Source organism: Crocodylus siamensis, chromosome 4 (genome assembly GCF_052110815.1).
Source record: "Crocodylus siamensis isolate JL-2025a chromosome 4, ASM5211081v1, whole genome shotgun sequence".
In the NCBI taxonomy this organism is placed as follows: Eukaryota; Metazoa; Chordata; order Crocodylia; family Crocodylidae; genus Crocodylus; species Crocodylus siamensis.
The window spans coordinates 105726849-105739793 of NC_143398.1; the positions used below are offsets into that span (position 1 = coordinate 105726849).

A 12945-nucleotide genomic window follows, 5' to 3' on the forward strand; every position below is an offset into this window, starting at 1 on the left:
TGTCCAGGTGATAGGTCACCTGGTCATAGAAGGAAATGAGATTGGTCAAACAAGACCTACCCGCAACAAACCCGTGCTGGCTGTCCCTTAGAATGTTAGCCTGGGCCAGTCCCTCAAGGACGGCCTCCTTAATAAACTTTTCTAAGATCTTCCCCAGGATAGAAGTCAGGCTAATGGGCCTGTAGTTAGCCAGATCCACTCTCCTCCCTTTCTTGAAGATCGGCACCACATTGGCCTTCTTCCAGTCTTCTGGCACTACACCAGAGCGCCAGGAGTTTTCAAAGATCCGTGCCAAGGGCTGGGCTATGACGCTCACCAGCTCCTTGAGTACCCTGGGGTGCAGGTTGTCAGGGCCAGCTGAATTCTGTATTGATACAGAACCACACAGATGTAACAGCTGCATAACAGCTTGTATTAGTATCATTTGATCATGACCCTCTATGTTAAGGGTCGCCATACAGCTTTTAACCCAGCTGTACTCCAGTTGGAAAGGCCCCTGTACTACAGGTACTCACCAAGAACTTTTCATTAGTCTTAGTTATGTCTATGTCTTCTGATGCAGAAGCTTGAATATTACTAACTTAAGGCATGGTTATGGACACAATAACAGATGATCCAGGCCATCACCACAAAGTATAAGGGGAATTTGGAGTAATAGTCAGAGAGAGGAGACTGTCACACAATATATTTATTGTTCAGAAGACTACAAAAAGATGCTTCATCATCCTTGAGTATTAAACAATGTTTCCAGAAGATTAGACTCTTTGCACAGTAAATGTAACAATCTTTTTTTTTAACACATGGAACTGCCACATTGTACAGCTACAGGATCTAACTAGTTCTGTGAAGGGTTTTATTACAATAAACTATTGCTACTTATTTTGGAACAAATCAGCCAAGCAGGTTCCAGATACCTCTTACGTATCTCACTACACTGAACAAGTAAAACATTGGACTATTTTAGGTTTATACCCATACATGGTACAACCATGGTAACTCTCTGCACTAACATGTTAGGGAGCCTGTCATAACACAGTGAGAGAGCTGGACATGGCATGGTATGAAGTAAAGATAAATTGCTTCTGTATTATAGAAAACTTCAGAATTCTATGAAGAACTTCTCATCTTCCTCCCCAGTCAAATTCAATGATTAAACATTCACAGGGCCACCTTTCAAGTACAGCTGTGACCCTCATTAGGTGTGAAAGATTATTTGGGTATTAGCATACAACCAAATATTTCTTGTCAAAGGCAGATTTTATTCCTACACAAAGGAAATGCATTCTCCATGGTCCTTGAGCTCTCCCCCAAATCACTTGGACTAGAGGCAGAAATTACACATAAACTAGTAAAAGTGATTGGAAACCATTTCAAATCTGTAACACAACAGAAGTTCAATGCACACAAACCATTTTCAAAATGTCCCAAACTGGTTTAAGATAAACCTGGATGGATGTAATACCAGACTTAACTCAGTTTACTGAATTTCTGTCCAGATCCCCTCCAGATTCAATTTAATTAACAGCCCCCCCAGCATCCCAGGATGCTTTGCACCACCCCTGCAAACCCCCCTACCCCCACCCCCCCACAGGGCAGGCAGGCTTTTGGTTGCTTTAAACCTAAGTCTTCTCACCCTATTAGAAGCCAAAAAGATTATGGGCATGAAAGATAAATGAGGGTAGGTACTTATAGCACAAATTACTGTCTGGTAAATGCCTCTACATAAACTCTTACCCTGCTGTAAATGTAGCATAATCTATTAAAAATTACCTCTGAGGGTAACTGCAGTTTAGCTTTCGTTACTCCAAGGCAAGAGCAAAAAGAGTGCATGTGCATGGCCTGCTGCCATGGAATAGGTGACATGACATTAATCTCTATCATTTCCCTCAGTAGTTTATTCAGACTCATACCCTATATTACATAAAACTTACAAGGCTGCCTATGTACAAAGTAAATCAAGACTTGTAATATTTTACTTGTAAGAGGAAAGTAAAAAGGGATGTTTTCAAGTAAAACATTGGTATAGAACATTGTTCAAATGTCCTTGCAGTTAGGATCTCACTTTAAAATTTCTTGTAGCATTGGAAAAGTAACTGTTTTTTGCAAGCCATTACGAAGAAAGCACCTATGTTTAAAGGGCTTAAGTGAATTAAAAAGTTATTTCCAACCAACTGATTTACAAAACATACATACTTTATCTTCCTATTAACTCACACTGAAGGACAGAAATATTTTGACTACAGATGTTCGTAAGTTTTGGTCTTGTACAGACCTAACTGTTCAATTGTTGTTGCGTTTTTTGTATCCAGCTGCTAAAATGTGCTTAAAGAAACTACAAACACGGTAGATTTTTTCCATGTTTGCAATTCCTGTTGTTGCCACAGCAATGTTATGTGATTAGGGTTAGCAAGCTGGTCAACCGACTGCATATTTTTGCCTGGTCAGAGCTTACAGCAATTTTACAAAAAAACCCTACATTTTTTTGACAGAAATACGATTTTTATTGCTTTTTTACACCTTTCCTAATGGAAAGTTTGTGCTTTTTCTATGCATTATTTGGATCTACTGGGGCTTTTTTTCCTCTCCAAGTTTTGACTAATATTTGACTAGTCAATTGACTGAACTTTATTGGACTGGTCAAATACCCAACCCTATATATGATTGCCAGAGGAAAGGGAAGTACTTTCCACTATGAAATTTGAGAACCTCTTGTTTAATGACAGACTTTCCAGCTATTTAGTATCATGTTTCATCAATGTTTATAAGGCTTTATTTTCCTCTTCCTGACCAAATAAACTGAGTTTTACATCAAGGTCAATTACACTGGGGTCATTTTTGGTTTCTTGTGGTAAGAATTCCATAGTTCAGGGGTTTCCACTGAAAATGTTATACCCTGGGCTCAGGAAATTTCACTCAAATGTATACATCTTATTTCTTTTATTTATGTAACCACATGGTCAATTCATTTCAGCAATTTAAGAACAGTTTTAAATAAATTACTCCTGGTACACTTTAATTGATTTCCTATGGCAGTTATAAAATATGCATATCTATTTTAATGCTTTTCCTACCCCAAAGAAAATAAAACAAGAAGTCCACACAGCTAGAAGTTGAGGAGCATATAAAGGCATCCAAAGGGTTCTGAAGCCATTTTCATGCACTCACCTGATTTGACTTTTCCACTGTGCTACTAGGAACCTCTGTGGTATCCTTTACAAAAAAATTATCTATGATGTGTCTCTCTGCACATTCCTGACCACAAATTGGACAGCGGATAACACCAACTGGAGAAAAAAAGTAAAGCAATATATATGTTAGAACTATAAGCTCTCTCATCTTAAAGATTTATTAAACAATTTCAGAAATAACTTTTGCAAATATGTACTTTAAAATTTTGCAGTTGGTACTTCTAAGGTAGTAAAGTCCAAGCAACAAGAAGCCAATCCTCCCCTACCCATTGCCAACCCACACACTCTCAGGTCTGAGCCTGACATTCTTTGAGCAACGCCCAAATCTAGAGGGACTTCATCACCTAACAGGATTAGACATTTTATTGTTCAAGAGTCTATTCTGTTGTAACCTCACAGATTCTATTTTCTAATAAAAAGAGTGTACACCTTTACATCAGCAGTTTGGTGAAAAGTAACTGAAAGAATCATAGAAAAGCAGGGCTTGAAGGGACCTCAAGATGGCTTCCAGTTCAAGGCAGAATCATGCACTGTGCACTTGAAAGCTAACTGAACCTCTCTCCCAACTATACAGTCAGTCCAATAAAAGATAATCACACCAAAAAGCCAACAAAACACACCCCTTATACATTTCATGGACCATCACAATTACAATACTCCAACTCTACTATAATAGATTTCATAGATTTCATAGACATTAGGGCTGGAAGGGACCTCGGGAGATCATCAAGTCCAGCCACCTGCCCAAAGGGCAGGAAGTCAGCTGGGGTCATAGGATCCCAGCAAGATAAGCATCCAATTTACTCTTGAAGGTGTTCAATGCAGGTGCTTGAACCACCTCCGCTGGCAGACTGTTCCAGACCTTGGGGGCTTGGACAGTAAAGAAATTCTTCCTTATGTCCAGCCTGAAACGGTCTTGCAGGAGTTTGTGACCGCTCGACCTCGTCACACCTTGGGGCGCTCTGGTGAACAGACGTTCCCCCAGATCCTGGTGTTCAGCCCTGATAAACTTATAGGTGGCCATCAGATCACCCCTGAGCCTGCACTTTTCCAGGCTAAAGAGTCCCGTGGCTCTCAGCCTGTCTTCGTAAGATCTGCTTTCCTGACCTCTGATCATGCGCGTGGCTCTCCTCTGGACTCTCTCAAGCTTCTCCACATCCTTTTTGAATTGTGGAGCCCAAAACTGGATGCAGTACTCCAGCTGCGGCCTCACCAAGGCCGAGTACAAGGGGAGAATGACATCCCCGGATTTGCTCGAGAAGCATCTATGGATGCACGCCAGCGTTTTGGTCACTTTACTAGCCACAGCATCACATAATACATCCCAGACAAAAGTTCAAACGAAAATTTTAAAATTTCCAGTGATGAACATTCCACAATCTTTCTAGGTAATCTGTTCCAGTGCTTGCCTAACCTCATCATTAGGAAATTCTTCCTCATGTTTAACCTATTAGTACCATTTAAATGATTACAATTAAAGTATTACTTGTTCAGTTGCCTCTCCTGCGCCCCCACCCCCAACATAGGCACAGAGCACAATTGGTCAATAACTCTTCACAACAGGCTTTCCTGTACATGAAGATCATCAGATCCCCTTTACCCATCTTCTCCAAACTAAGTAATCAATTATTCCATGCTAAACTTGTGTCATATTTTCTAGTCCTCTGATTATTTTTCTTTCTTCTGCACTCTTCAATTTGTTCACACCTTCTTAGAATTAGATACTCAAAACTGGATAGAGTGCTCTAAGTAAGGCCTCAGCATTGAACTCTTTCCTACAATTTGCACCTCACACCCCTGTTAACATATCCCATTACGTAATTAGCTTTTCTGGCAACAATTTTACAGGCAGTCCTTGACTTAAGATGTTTCGAATGGCAACTAACAACACCTACAGCATTTATAAATTGACACCCTGTTCCAATGTCATGAGGTCAGTTTCGACTTTACAACGCTTGATCCGATGCCACACCACGCCAGTGAACAAGGTCGCTGCATCACCCATCTCCCTGGAGACCATCTCTCCAAACTTCCACAGACACTTTAAGAAAGCAGATAACGCCCTAGAAAAACCTGCAGCCAAGACCCCTGAGAAGACTTCAGTCAAGAACCCTTCAAGGAGTCCAACCAAGAGCCCTTCAAAAAGTCCAGCAAAATCACCTCTAACAGCCAAAACCAGAGGGATTAATAAGCAGTAAATATGTGCTTCTTAGAGGCATTTGGTATTTTGCCTAAACAGGTAATATTAGTTAATATAAAGCTTGTAAGTTTGTAACCCGCAAATGTAACTTGTCTGTCATAAGCTTAAATGATAAAATTAACTGTTCATGGAACTGACTGGGCCCCATAGGCAAAGCTGTAGCTGTAAGATTAGCTGACCTAACAGTTTTTTGCTCAGGGTTCAGCCTTGATGATTAAACTGGATCCAACTGCCTGGCACACCTAACACATTCCAGGAAAGCACAGCCCAAGAAAGCATATTCAAAGAAAACCTAAAAGGGGTTAGGGCTTAGGCGGAGCAATGTCAATTTCAAAGCTAAAGGTGCTACATTGTAATTTGCCTATTGGATAAACCTGAGTCTAGGTAGTAACCTTTTACGATAATTTTTAATGTCTTTCAGTCCCATAGGGTAACACAGCTATAGGGCAAGATTATGAGTGGCTATAAAGCCAACAGATTAGCATAAGACTAGGTATAAAAAACACATGCATCAGGTGACTAGCAGGAAGGATGGAACAGAACAGTCATTTCTGTTCCTCGCCTGGACCCCGGACTCCCAGTGTCAGTGAGGATCGGATCCTGATCAAGGGACCTTCCCCAGTAATCCCTCTGACAGCATCGATCAGGGACGCTTGACTTCGCTGGAATCACTTGACGTGTACCTGGCATTGAGGGACTATCGATAAGTTCCCAACCCATGTCTGTCTAGCTGTTGTTTTGAACAGCCCAGTGGCTAATAACCTCACAGTGCCCAGTTGGCCTGCGACAGAATTGATCTATCTGTTATTATCTGTTATTAGCTCTTTAATACTGCATTATCTGCTTATCGCAATTATCTTTCTGTTAACTGTTGTGTGTATGTAAGCTATAATAAATTTGCCTTTACTTCACTTCCAACCTTGTCTCCTCGATCTGAAACTGAACCAAACAGCCCAGTTGGCCTATGATAAAATGGATACACTCAGCGCCTAGCTGGCCTGTGACAGTCACCTCAAAGAAGTCCTTCCAAATCAGTATGATTGCTATTTACAATATAAATACATTAATATAGCTATATTACTCATCTATAATTGATTAAAAATGAAATTCTGGGTTATTTTCGGTGAAAATAGGGTATTGAGCCTTGGTTTAGGAACCAATCCCCCATTTTTAACATTGTTCATATGGGAAAATTGGTTCCGAGTTACAACGTTTCAACTTAAGATGCGGTTCTCAGGAACCAATTGTGTCATAAGTCTGAGGACTGCCTGTACTTGGTTGACTTACATTCAGCTTCCGAGTCATTATAACCATTAGGTCTTTCTCTTTAGTATTGCAGTCCAGCTAGCATTTCCACATATGGGCGTAGGCATTGGATTGTTCCTTTGTGTAGTACTTTGAATTCATCCTTTCTGAATTTCAGACAATTTTCAATTTATCAAGGTCATTTTGAATCTTCCAGTCATCTAAAATATCTGTTACATCTTCCAACCTAGTGTCATCTAAGCATTTTCTACAGAAAGTACACTCAATTCTATTCTCCAAATAATTAATAAATATAATGAACAGGGATCTGGGTTTTCCTTTTCCCATGGAAAAACAGAGTAAGCCATGGATTTGACCTTTTACCAGAGTGAAATGCAGATTTCTCATTTTACCAGAGAAACGCACAAATTTTGCAATGAGCTCCCTGCAGGCTGGCAGTTTCAGCCTGCAAGGGATTGGGAGTGGGAGGAGGACGGTCAGGCAGGGGATGCCATGTGCATGCCCCAGGCAGCCTGGAGATCAGCTTCCACAGGTAAGTGGAGGGAGGATAGATTGAGGCCCCACAGGGAGGGAGTTGGGCAGAGCTGGGGCTGGGCCTGCTGCCCAGCTGGGCAATGCCTGAGGCTTGGGGCCACAGTGCATGGCTGCAGGGCCTAGGGGGAGCAGAACGGGGCTCTGGGTTGCTCATCCAGAGGGCAGGGTAGCTGGGGCTGGCTCCCCACTTTTGCACACTCCCAGAGGCCAGAAGGGACCTGCGCCCCCCAGATCTGTGTGAAGGGTGGAGTGGGGTCTGGCACTGGAGGGCACAGCGTGGCCGCGCAGGAAAGCTGCTCACTGCTGAGAGCTCTGCACTGCCCTGGCAACATGCCCCCTGCCTGCATGGCAGCTTTGAGGAGCACAACCTTGCACCACTGCCATCACTGCAGCCGTGCACATGGGGCGTTGCAAGGGCAGCATGGGGCTCACAGCAGTGAGCAGCTTCTCCACACGGCTCCGTTGTTCCCTGCTGCACCAGGTTGCACTCACAGGGCTGTGAAGGCCCTATGCAGGGAAAGCAGGGGAGAAGCCTGCAGCACACAGCCTGTTGCCGCCCCCACTCCTGCCCCATACACAGATCTGGGGGGCATGGGTCCCCCTGGTCCCCAGGGGGTGCACGCTATGGTGGGGAGGTTCCACCTCCCGAGCCTACAGCAGGCAGGAGCCAGGCTCTGCTCCACTGAAACAGCCTCCACCTCCTGCCAGGGGGAGGGGGCTGCAGGCCCAGGTCCCTGATTCCATAGCCCTGGCAGCTAGGGGCCCCCTCCAGCAAGGCTGGGGGACCAGGGGCTGTGGATAGGGAATGAGGTACACCAGCAGGACTGGGGAGGCTGTGGGGGTCCTTTAAATTTTTATCACAGGTTTTGGGGTTTTATCAGAGAATTTGCAATTTGTTTTTAATCAAGGAAAACCAGGATCCCTGATGATGAATAATATTAGGCTTTGGACAGTCCTCTGGGGAATCCCACTTGATCTTTTCTTCCAGGCTGACACTGATCCATTGATAACTATGTTTTGAGAAAGATTATCTAATTTTGTACCCACTTCATAGTATTTTATGTAGACTATTTCCTTAGCTTCTTATCAGCATGTTGCAAGAGATGGTGCTAAAAGCCCCCTCCTTCAACCCCTTTTCCCTTCCCTACATGGCTATGAGCTTGCTAGTGTCTTTCTCCTTGTGGCGTTTTCCCCCTCATTTGTCGCCCTCAATGTCTTCCACTTCACCTTGACCCCACCTTTCCGTCTCTGCCTGTGCCCCAGTAATAAGCACAGGATTCAACCCACTGGCAGGGGGATCTGCAACAAGACGACCACCAGGTCCAGGCAGAGCTGGATGAACCAGAAACAAGATGGCTACCAAGTCTAGGTGTTTCACGACGATGCAGAAAAGGGAAGTAGAGGAGTCATGTGATCCAGAGAGCCCTGTGTAAGTTCATGCCTTGGGGCCAGAAGGGCAGTCAGGCCATGGAAGCTGTTGGGGACAGACCACTTGGCAAAAGGGTTAAAGCCCAGACTGGAGAGGACTCGGGAGGCAGCCCCAAGGGAAGGGAAACTGGGAGTTCGCATATGGGGCAAGCCAAGTACCCTGGGCACCATCCATTTGGCTCTTCTTTTGATAGGGAACCCACCACTGAGGGCTGTGGTGAACCCTGTGCAAGACATTCTTTTGAGCTCGGACTTGTGCTTACTATTTGAGGGTTTCGTTCCCCCCTTCCATTTTCCCCTCGGAGGAACAGGTTGTGGCTACAGGGGCAGAGGAGGCCACAGAAAGGGAGTGACTGAAGGGCACCCAAAACTTGAGACTGTATTGTGGAACTTGAAGCCATGGAATGTGACTAAAGGGTGTTTGGTAGCCACAGAAGGCAAACTGAGGACGAGTGGGCCCAGAGGCCGAAAAGGGCTGCACTTGTCCTTTGAGGGCAAAAAGACACAGCTTCTGGAACAGAGCAGGAACAGGGCTGGGGCCTGGACAGAGAGGGGGGTTCAGCAACCTGAGGGGAAATAGAAGTACGCCTTTAAGGGTCAGACCAGAAACTGGGAACCCTGAAGCTCAATTTGTTCAGTGGACTAGAGCTAGAGGGTCTAGCAGGGGAAAAGGGCGGAGGCTGAGAAGGCCAAAATCTGATACTGGCACAATGGCACACTTGTGCTATGTCCCTCAGGCAGCCTCCCTCCTTTCCCAGATAACATCAGAAGGTGTGGTGAGCACGTAAAGGATGTGAGGGTACCTGGAGCTGGAGATGAGGCAAAAACTTTCCAGGTATCAAAGGCAAACTGACTGATTCAATTTCCTTGGGCTCCCTTTATTCCCTCCATCCCCCTCCTTAAAAAACGTGGGAATTGTACCTGTCCTTTCCCAGTCTTCTGGGATCTCTCCTAGAATCCATCAGTGCTACAATTATTTCTGCCAGTTCACCTACTTTCTAGAATCAACTTCACCAGGCACTCCTGATCTCAAAATATCCAGCTTCTTAGAAGTAATCTATAAAACTTACTTTTTTCCTAAAGTAGGGAAAAAGCATCTCCCCCTGCGCTGCCCCTCTCACCCCCATACTTGATGCTAGCTATGTTTCACCTGTTTAGTGGCTTGGGGGAAAAGCACTAAATAAATCAACCTTCCTGCATTACCTGTTATTAGCTTTAGCTTTCCCTCCCATTTTTGAAGAGACCTACATTTTTCTTGGTATTCCTCCTCCTATTTCTAAAAGTCAGCATCTAAGTGACGCATTCAATTGGTAGGCAGCATGTGATCCAGGCTAGGGCACATGGCCACCATACTACATACATGCTCTATATCTTGATGCTACAGAATAAACAGTGTTCTCTTCAATGAGCTGAAATGCATAGAAATTCTACAGAAAGTAGAAGTTTGGCTATATTACTAGACAAAAGTATAAAGTGCATCACAGGCAAGCATGGAGCAAGTCAAGAAGGCCAAGGCACAACTTGAGATGCAACTGGTGTTGACCCTCAGGTATATTCTGAAAACCAAGAAAGGCTTGAAGAGCCAAATCTCACCAAAATTAAATATTTGCAAACATACAGATACTTAATTTTTTAGTAGCAAGTGCAATAATAAAAACAGGCAAGATGACAAGATACAAATGACTAAACAGTACAGAGTATGCACATCAAGCTATTAAAATACATAAAATGTGCAATCTTATTAACATTCAAAATATATTTTAAAAATTCTCTCCAAGTCCTAAAGTCTCCAAAAGCCTCTAACAGCCTATTACAGAAGAGGACTTATCACCTAGATTAAAACTTAAGTATTACAGATTAAAACTTCAGTATTACAGTATTACTTATCTTCATTCATATGCACAAGCTATTCAGCAAGAAACAGAGTTTGAGGCCTAAGAGAGATGATTCTAAGATGAACCCAGATTTTTATACTCTTAGGTGTGGCTAAAATATCAAATATCTTACTAAATAAGGTAAGCACAAAAACATTCCCAGTGGGTCTTACATATTCATGTGACTATTTTTATTCCTTATCTAAGCTATAACTGGTCTAAAACTAGCCTTGTCCTGCATCAAACCACTAAAATGTACTCGAAGCAATCTTGCAACCTTTAGCCTAGCCGCCTCCCACCCCCATCAATATTCTTAAATATTCTAAAATGGCTCACACCTTTTGGTGTCTTCTGCAGACTGTAGTAGGCCCTCAACTGTTTAATGGCAATATAGTATAACGTTTGCTTGCATTCTCTTGACCTCAGCTTGGTTAAGAGATGAAGAGGCAAAGGATTCTGAACTTTGGGAAGAATCCTGTCTTGATTTTTATATTAGTGTGGTTTCCTAAATAATTCTTAACAATCCCTCTTTTGTTTATACAGTGTCTCTGACAGTTAGTTAAGAAATCAGGTGTAAAGCAAAAATGTGACATACGGATTTCGTGCTTCTCCCCCATAAAGAATGTTCATATTGTAATTATGCAGCAATGGTTGTCTTCTACATAGACCACCCTTTCATTTTGCCATCTCCATATCTTCAGTTTTATGATGCATGCGGTTGAGTCATTAAGCTGACCTCAGGCAGGCTCGGGTACATTGCAGCAGCATATATACCACATCCCCTTCTGGAGCAACAGTTGATTGTTGGCACTTTCCACAACTGAAGCTTTGGATGATAACTCGCAAGTAAAGACACACAGATGCAAGACCCCTAGACGCCATCTACCAAATGACCAATAGACTGAAGTGTTACCAAGTTTACAAACACATCAATATCAGGGTCAAAAGACAGACACTGGTATTATAAAATAAATCACCGTATCATTAAACATGATACAATTTTGAGTTAAATAACACTTATAACTGGGGTGAATTGTGACTGAACCTAAACATCAAATTGCAGCGCACACGATAGACTGTTTCAGATCGTGATCTACACATCCCTTAACATTACAAGGATAACTGGACAATAACAGCTAGTAATTTGCTGATCCTGATTAAGAATTTTTCCCGTTTCTATATTTTGAATTTCTTGTGAAATGGCATCTAAAATATATTCACCATAGGAGGAACATTTTCTTATTCTCATATTATAATCATCCAGTACTTGTTGTCATCTACACATGCCACCTTTTCTCCCTGCTGCCCTCCCCCCAGTATTTTTCCCTAACTCGTTCATTGTGAAAACCAATTAGCTTATTAATTTTATGCTGGGTTTCATTAAACAACTGAGCAATTTCATGCAGGTAAATACCACTAATCTCTTCTTACGCTAACCCATCTATGCCAGAAATCATGGGATTAGCAACATGATTGGCAGTTTCTTGCTGAACATGAATGAACTATACACGTTAATTTTTTTTCCATATTCACTCTATTCTAAATTGACATTCATGAACCAAAAAGACCATTAACTGTTCCTATTCCCTCTAATATTTCTCCTAACCCCCCTTTTTTCCCCTTAAAGATGTACGGTTTATGGTAGATGATCCATAAAAGCTTAGTCATATTAAATTCTTTGAAATAAGTCTTGTCTGTTAAGAAAAAGTGAATACAATGGAATTCACACTAGTATTTTACAACAGGGAAATTCCTTCATATTCCACAAAAAAAATCAACAACACTAAAACAGGTACACATTTAACTTGATTAATTAACACTCTGGGTGGCAGGGCAGCAATTAACCCACTTGCTGGTTCTTTTTCAAATATAGGTAATTTGGGGTTATATGTTACTACATCATTGATTATTGTTAGGTGATGACTATAAATTATATTTAAAGACTTGCTTTTAGGAATTGGCTTGTAGGTAAAGTAGATATTGTATTAGAGAAATGGTCCAGGGCAATGGCAAGGTTTAATTGGTTTCTAAAAGTCTGTTTGTGACAAAGTTGTAGGCTTCAAGGCAGCCAGTGTGTCTAGCACCAGCAGAGAAATAGTCTGTGAAATGAAAGACGTACCATACATACTGTTCCCTGAAAACCCATAACAAGAGATACGGACCATGACCAACTTCAAGGCCCCTGGGATTTCCAGTTGTGGTGGACAGACACAATTAGGAGGCTGGGGTTGCTCAAATTAAGACACCAGTAAATAACCAAATTAAGAAGTATGCATGTGTTGGAACAAAGGAATAAGCTGACAGGACAGAACAGAACGTGGACAGTATGATGACCACAGGGAAACCAATCAAATGGTACCCAGACATTAAGAGTCAGAGGAGAAAGAGAATACAAAACCACTATGGACAAAGGGCATCCCACTGACATCTCACCCACCCCAAGGGAGATGGGGGC

At 42.5% G+C, this 12945-nt stretch overlaps 1 protein-coding gene across 3 annotated transcripts in view; it reads right to left on the minus strand.

Annotated features, from left to right (window-relative positions):
• The window catches only part of TRIM24 (tripartite motif containing 24), a 120815-nt gene that overhangs the window by 57041 nt on the left and 50829 nt on the right, over window positions 1-12945 (minus strand). For all 3 annotated transcript variants that reach the window (XM_090043265.1, XM_090043266.1, XM_090043264.1), the window contains exon 2: window positions 3166-3284. In XM_090043265.1, coding sequence (XP_089899391.1) covers window positions 3166-3284 — 119 coding nt within the window. The remainder of the gene's footprint in view (window positions 1-3165; window positions 3285-12945) is intronic.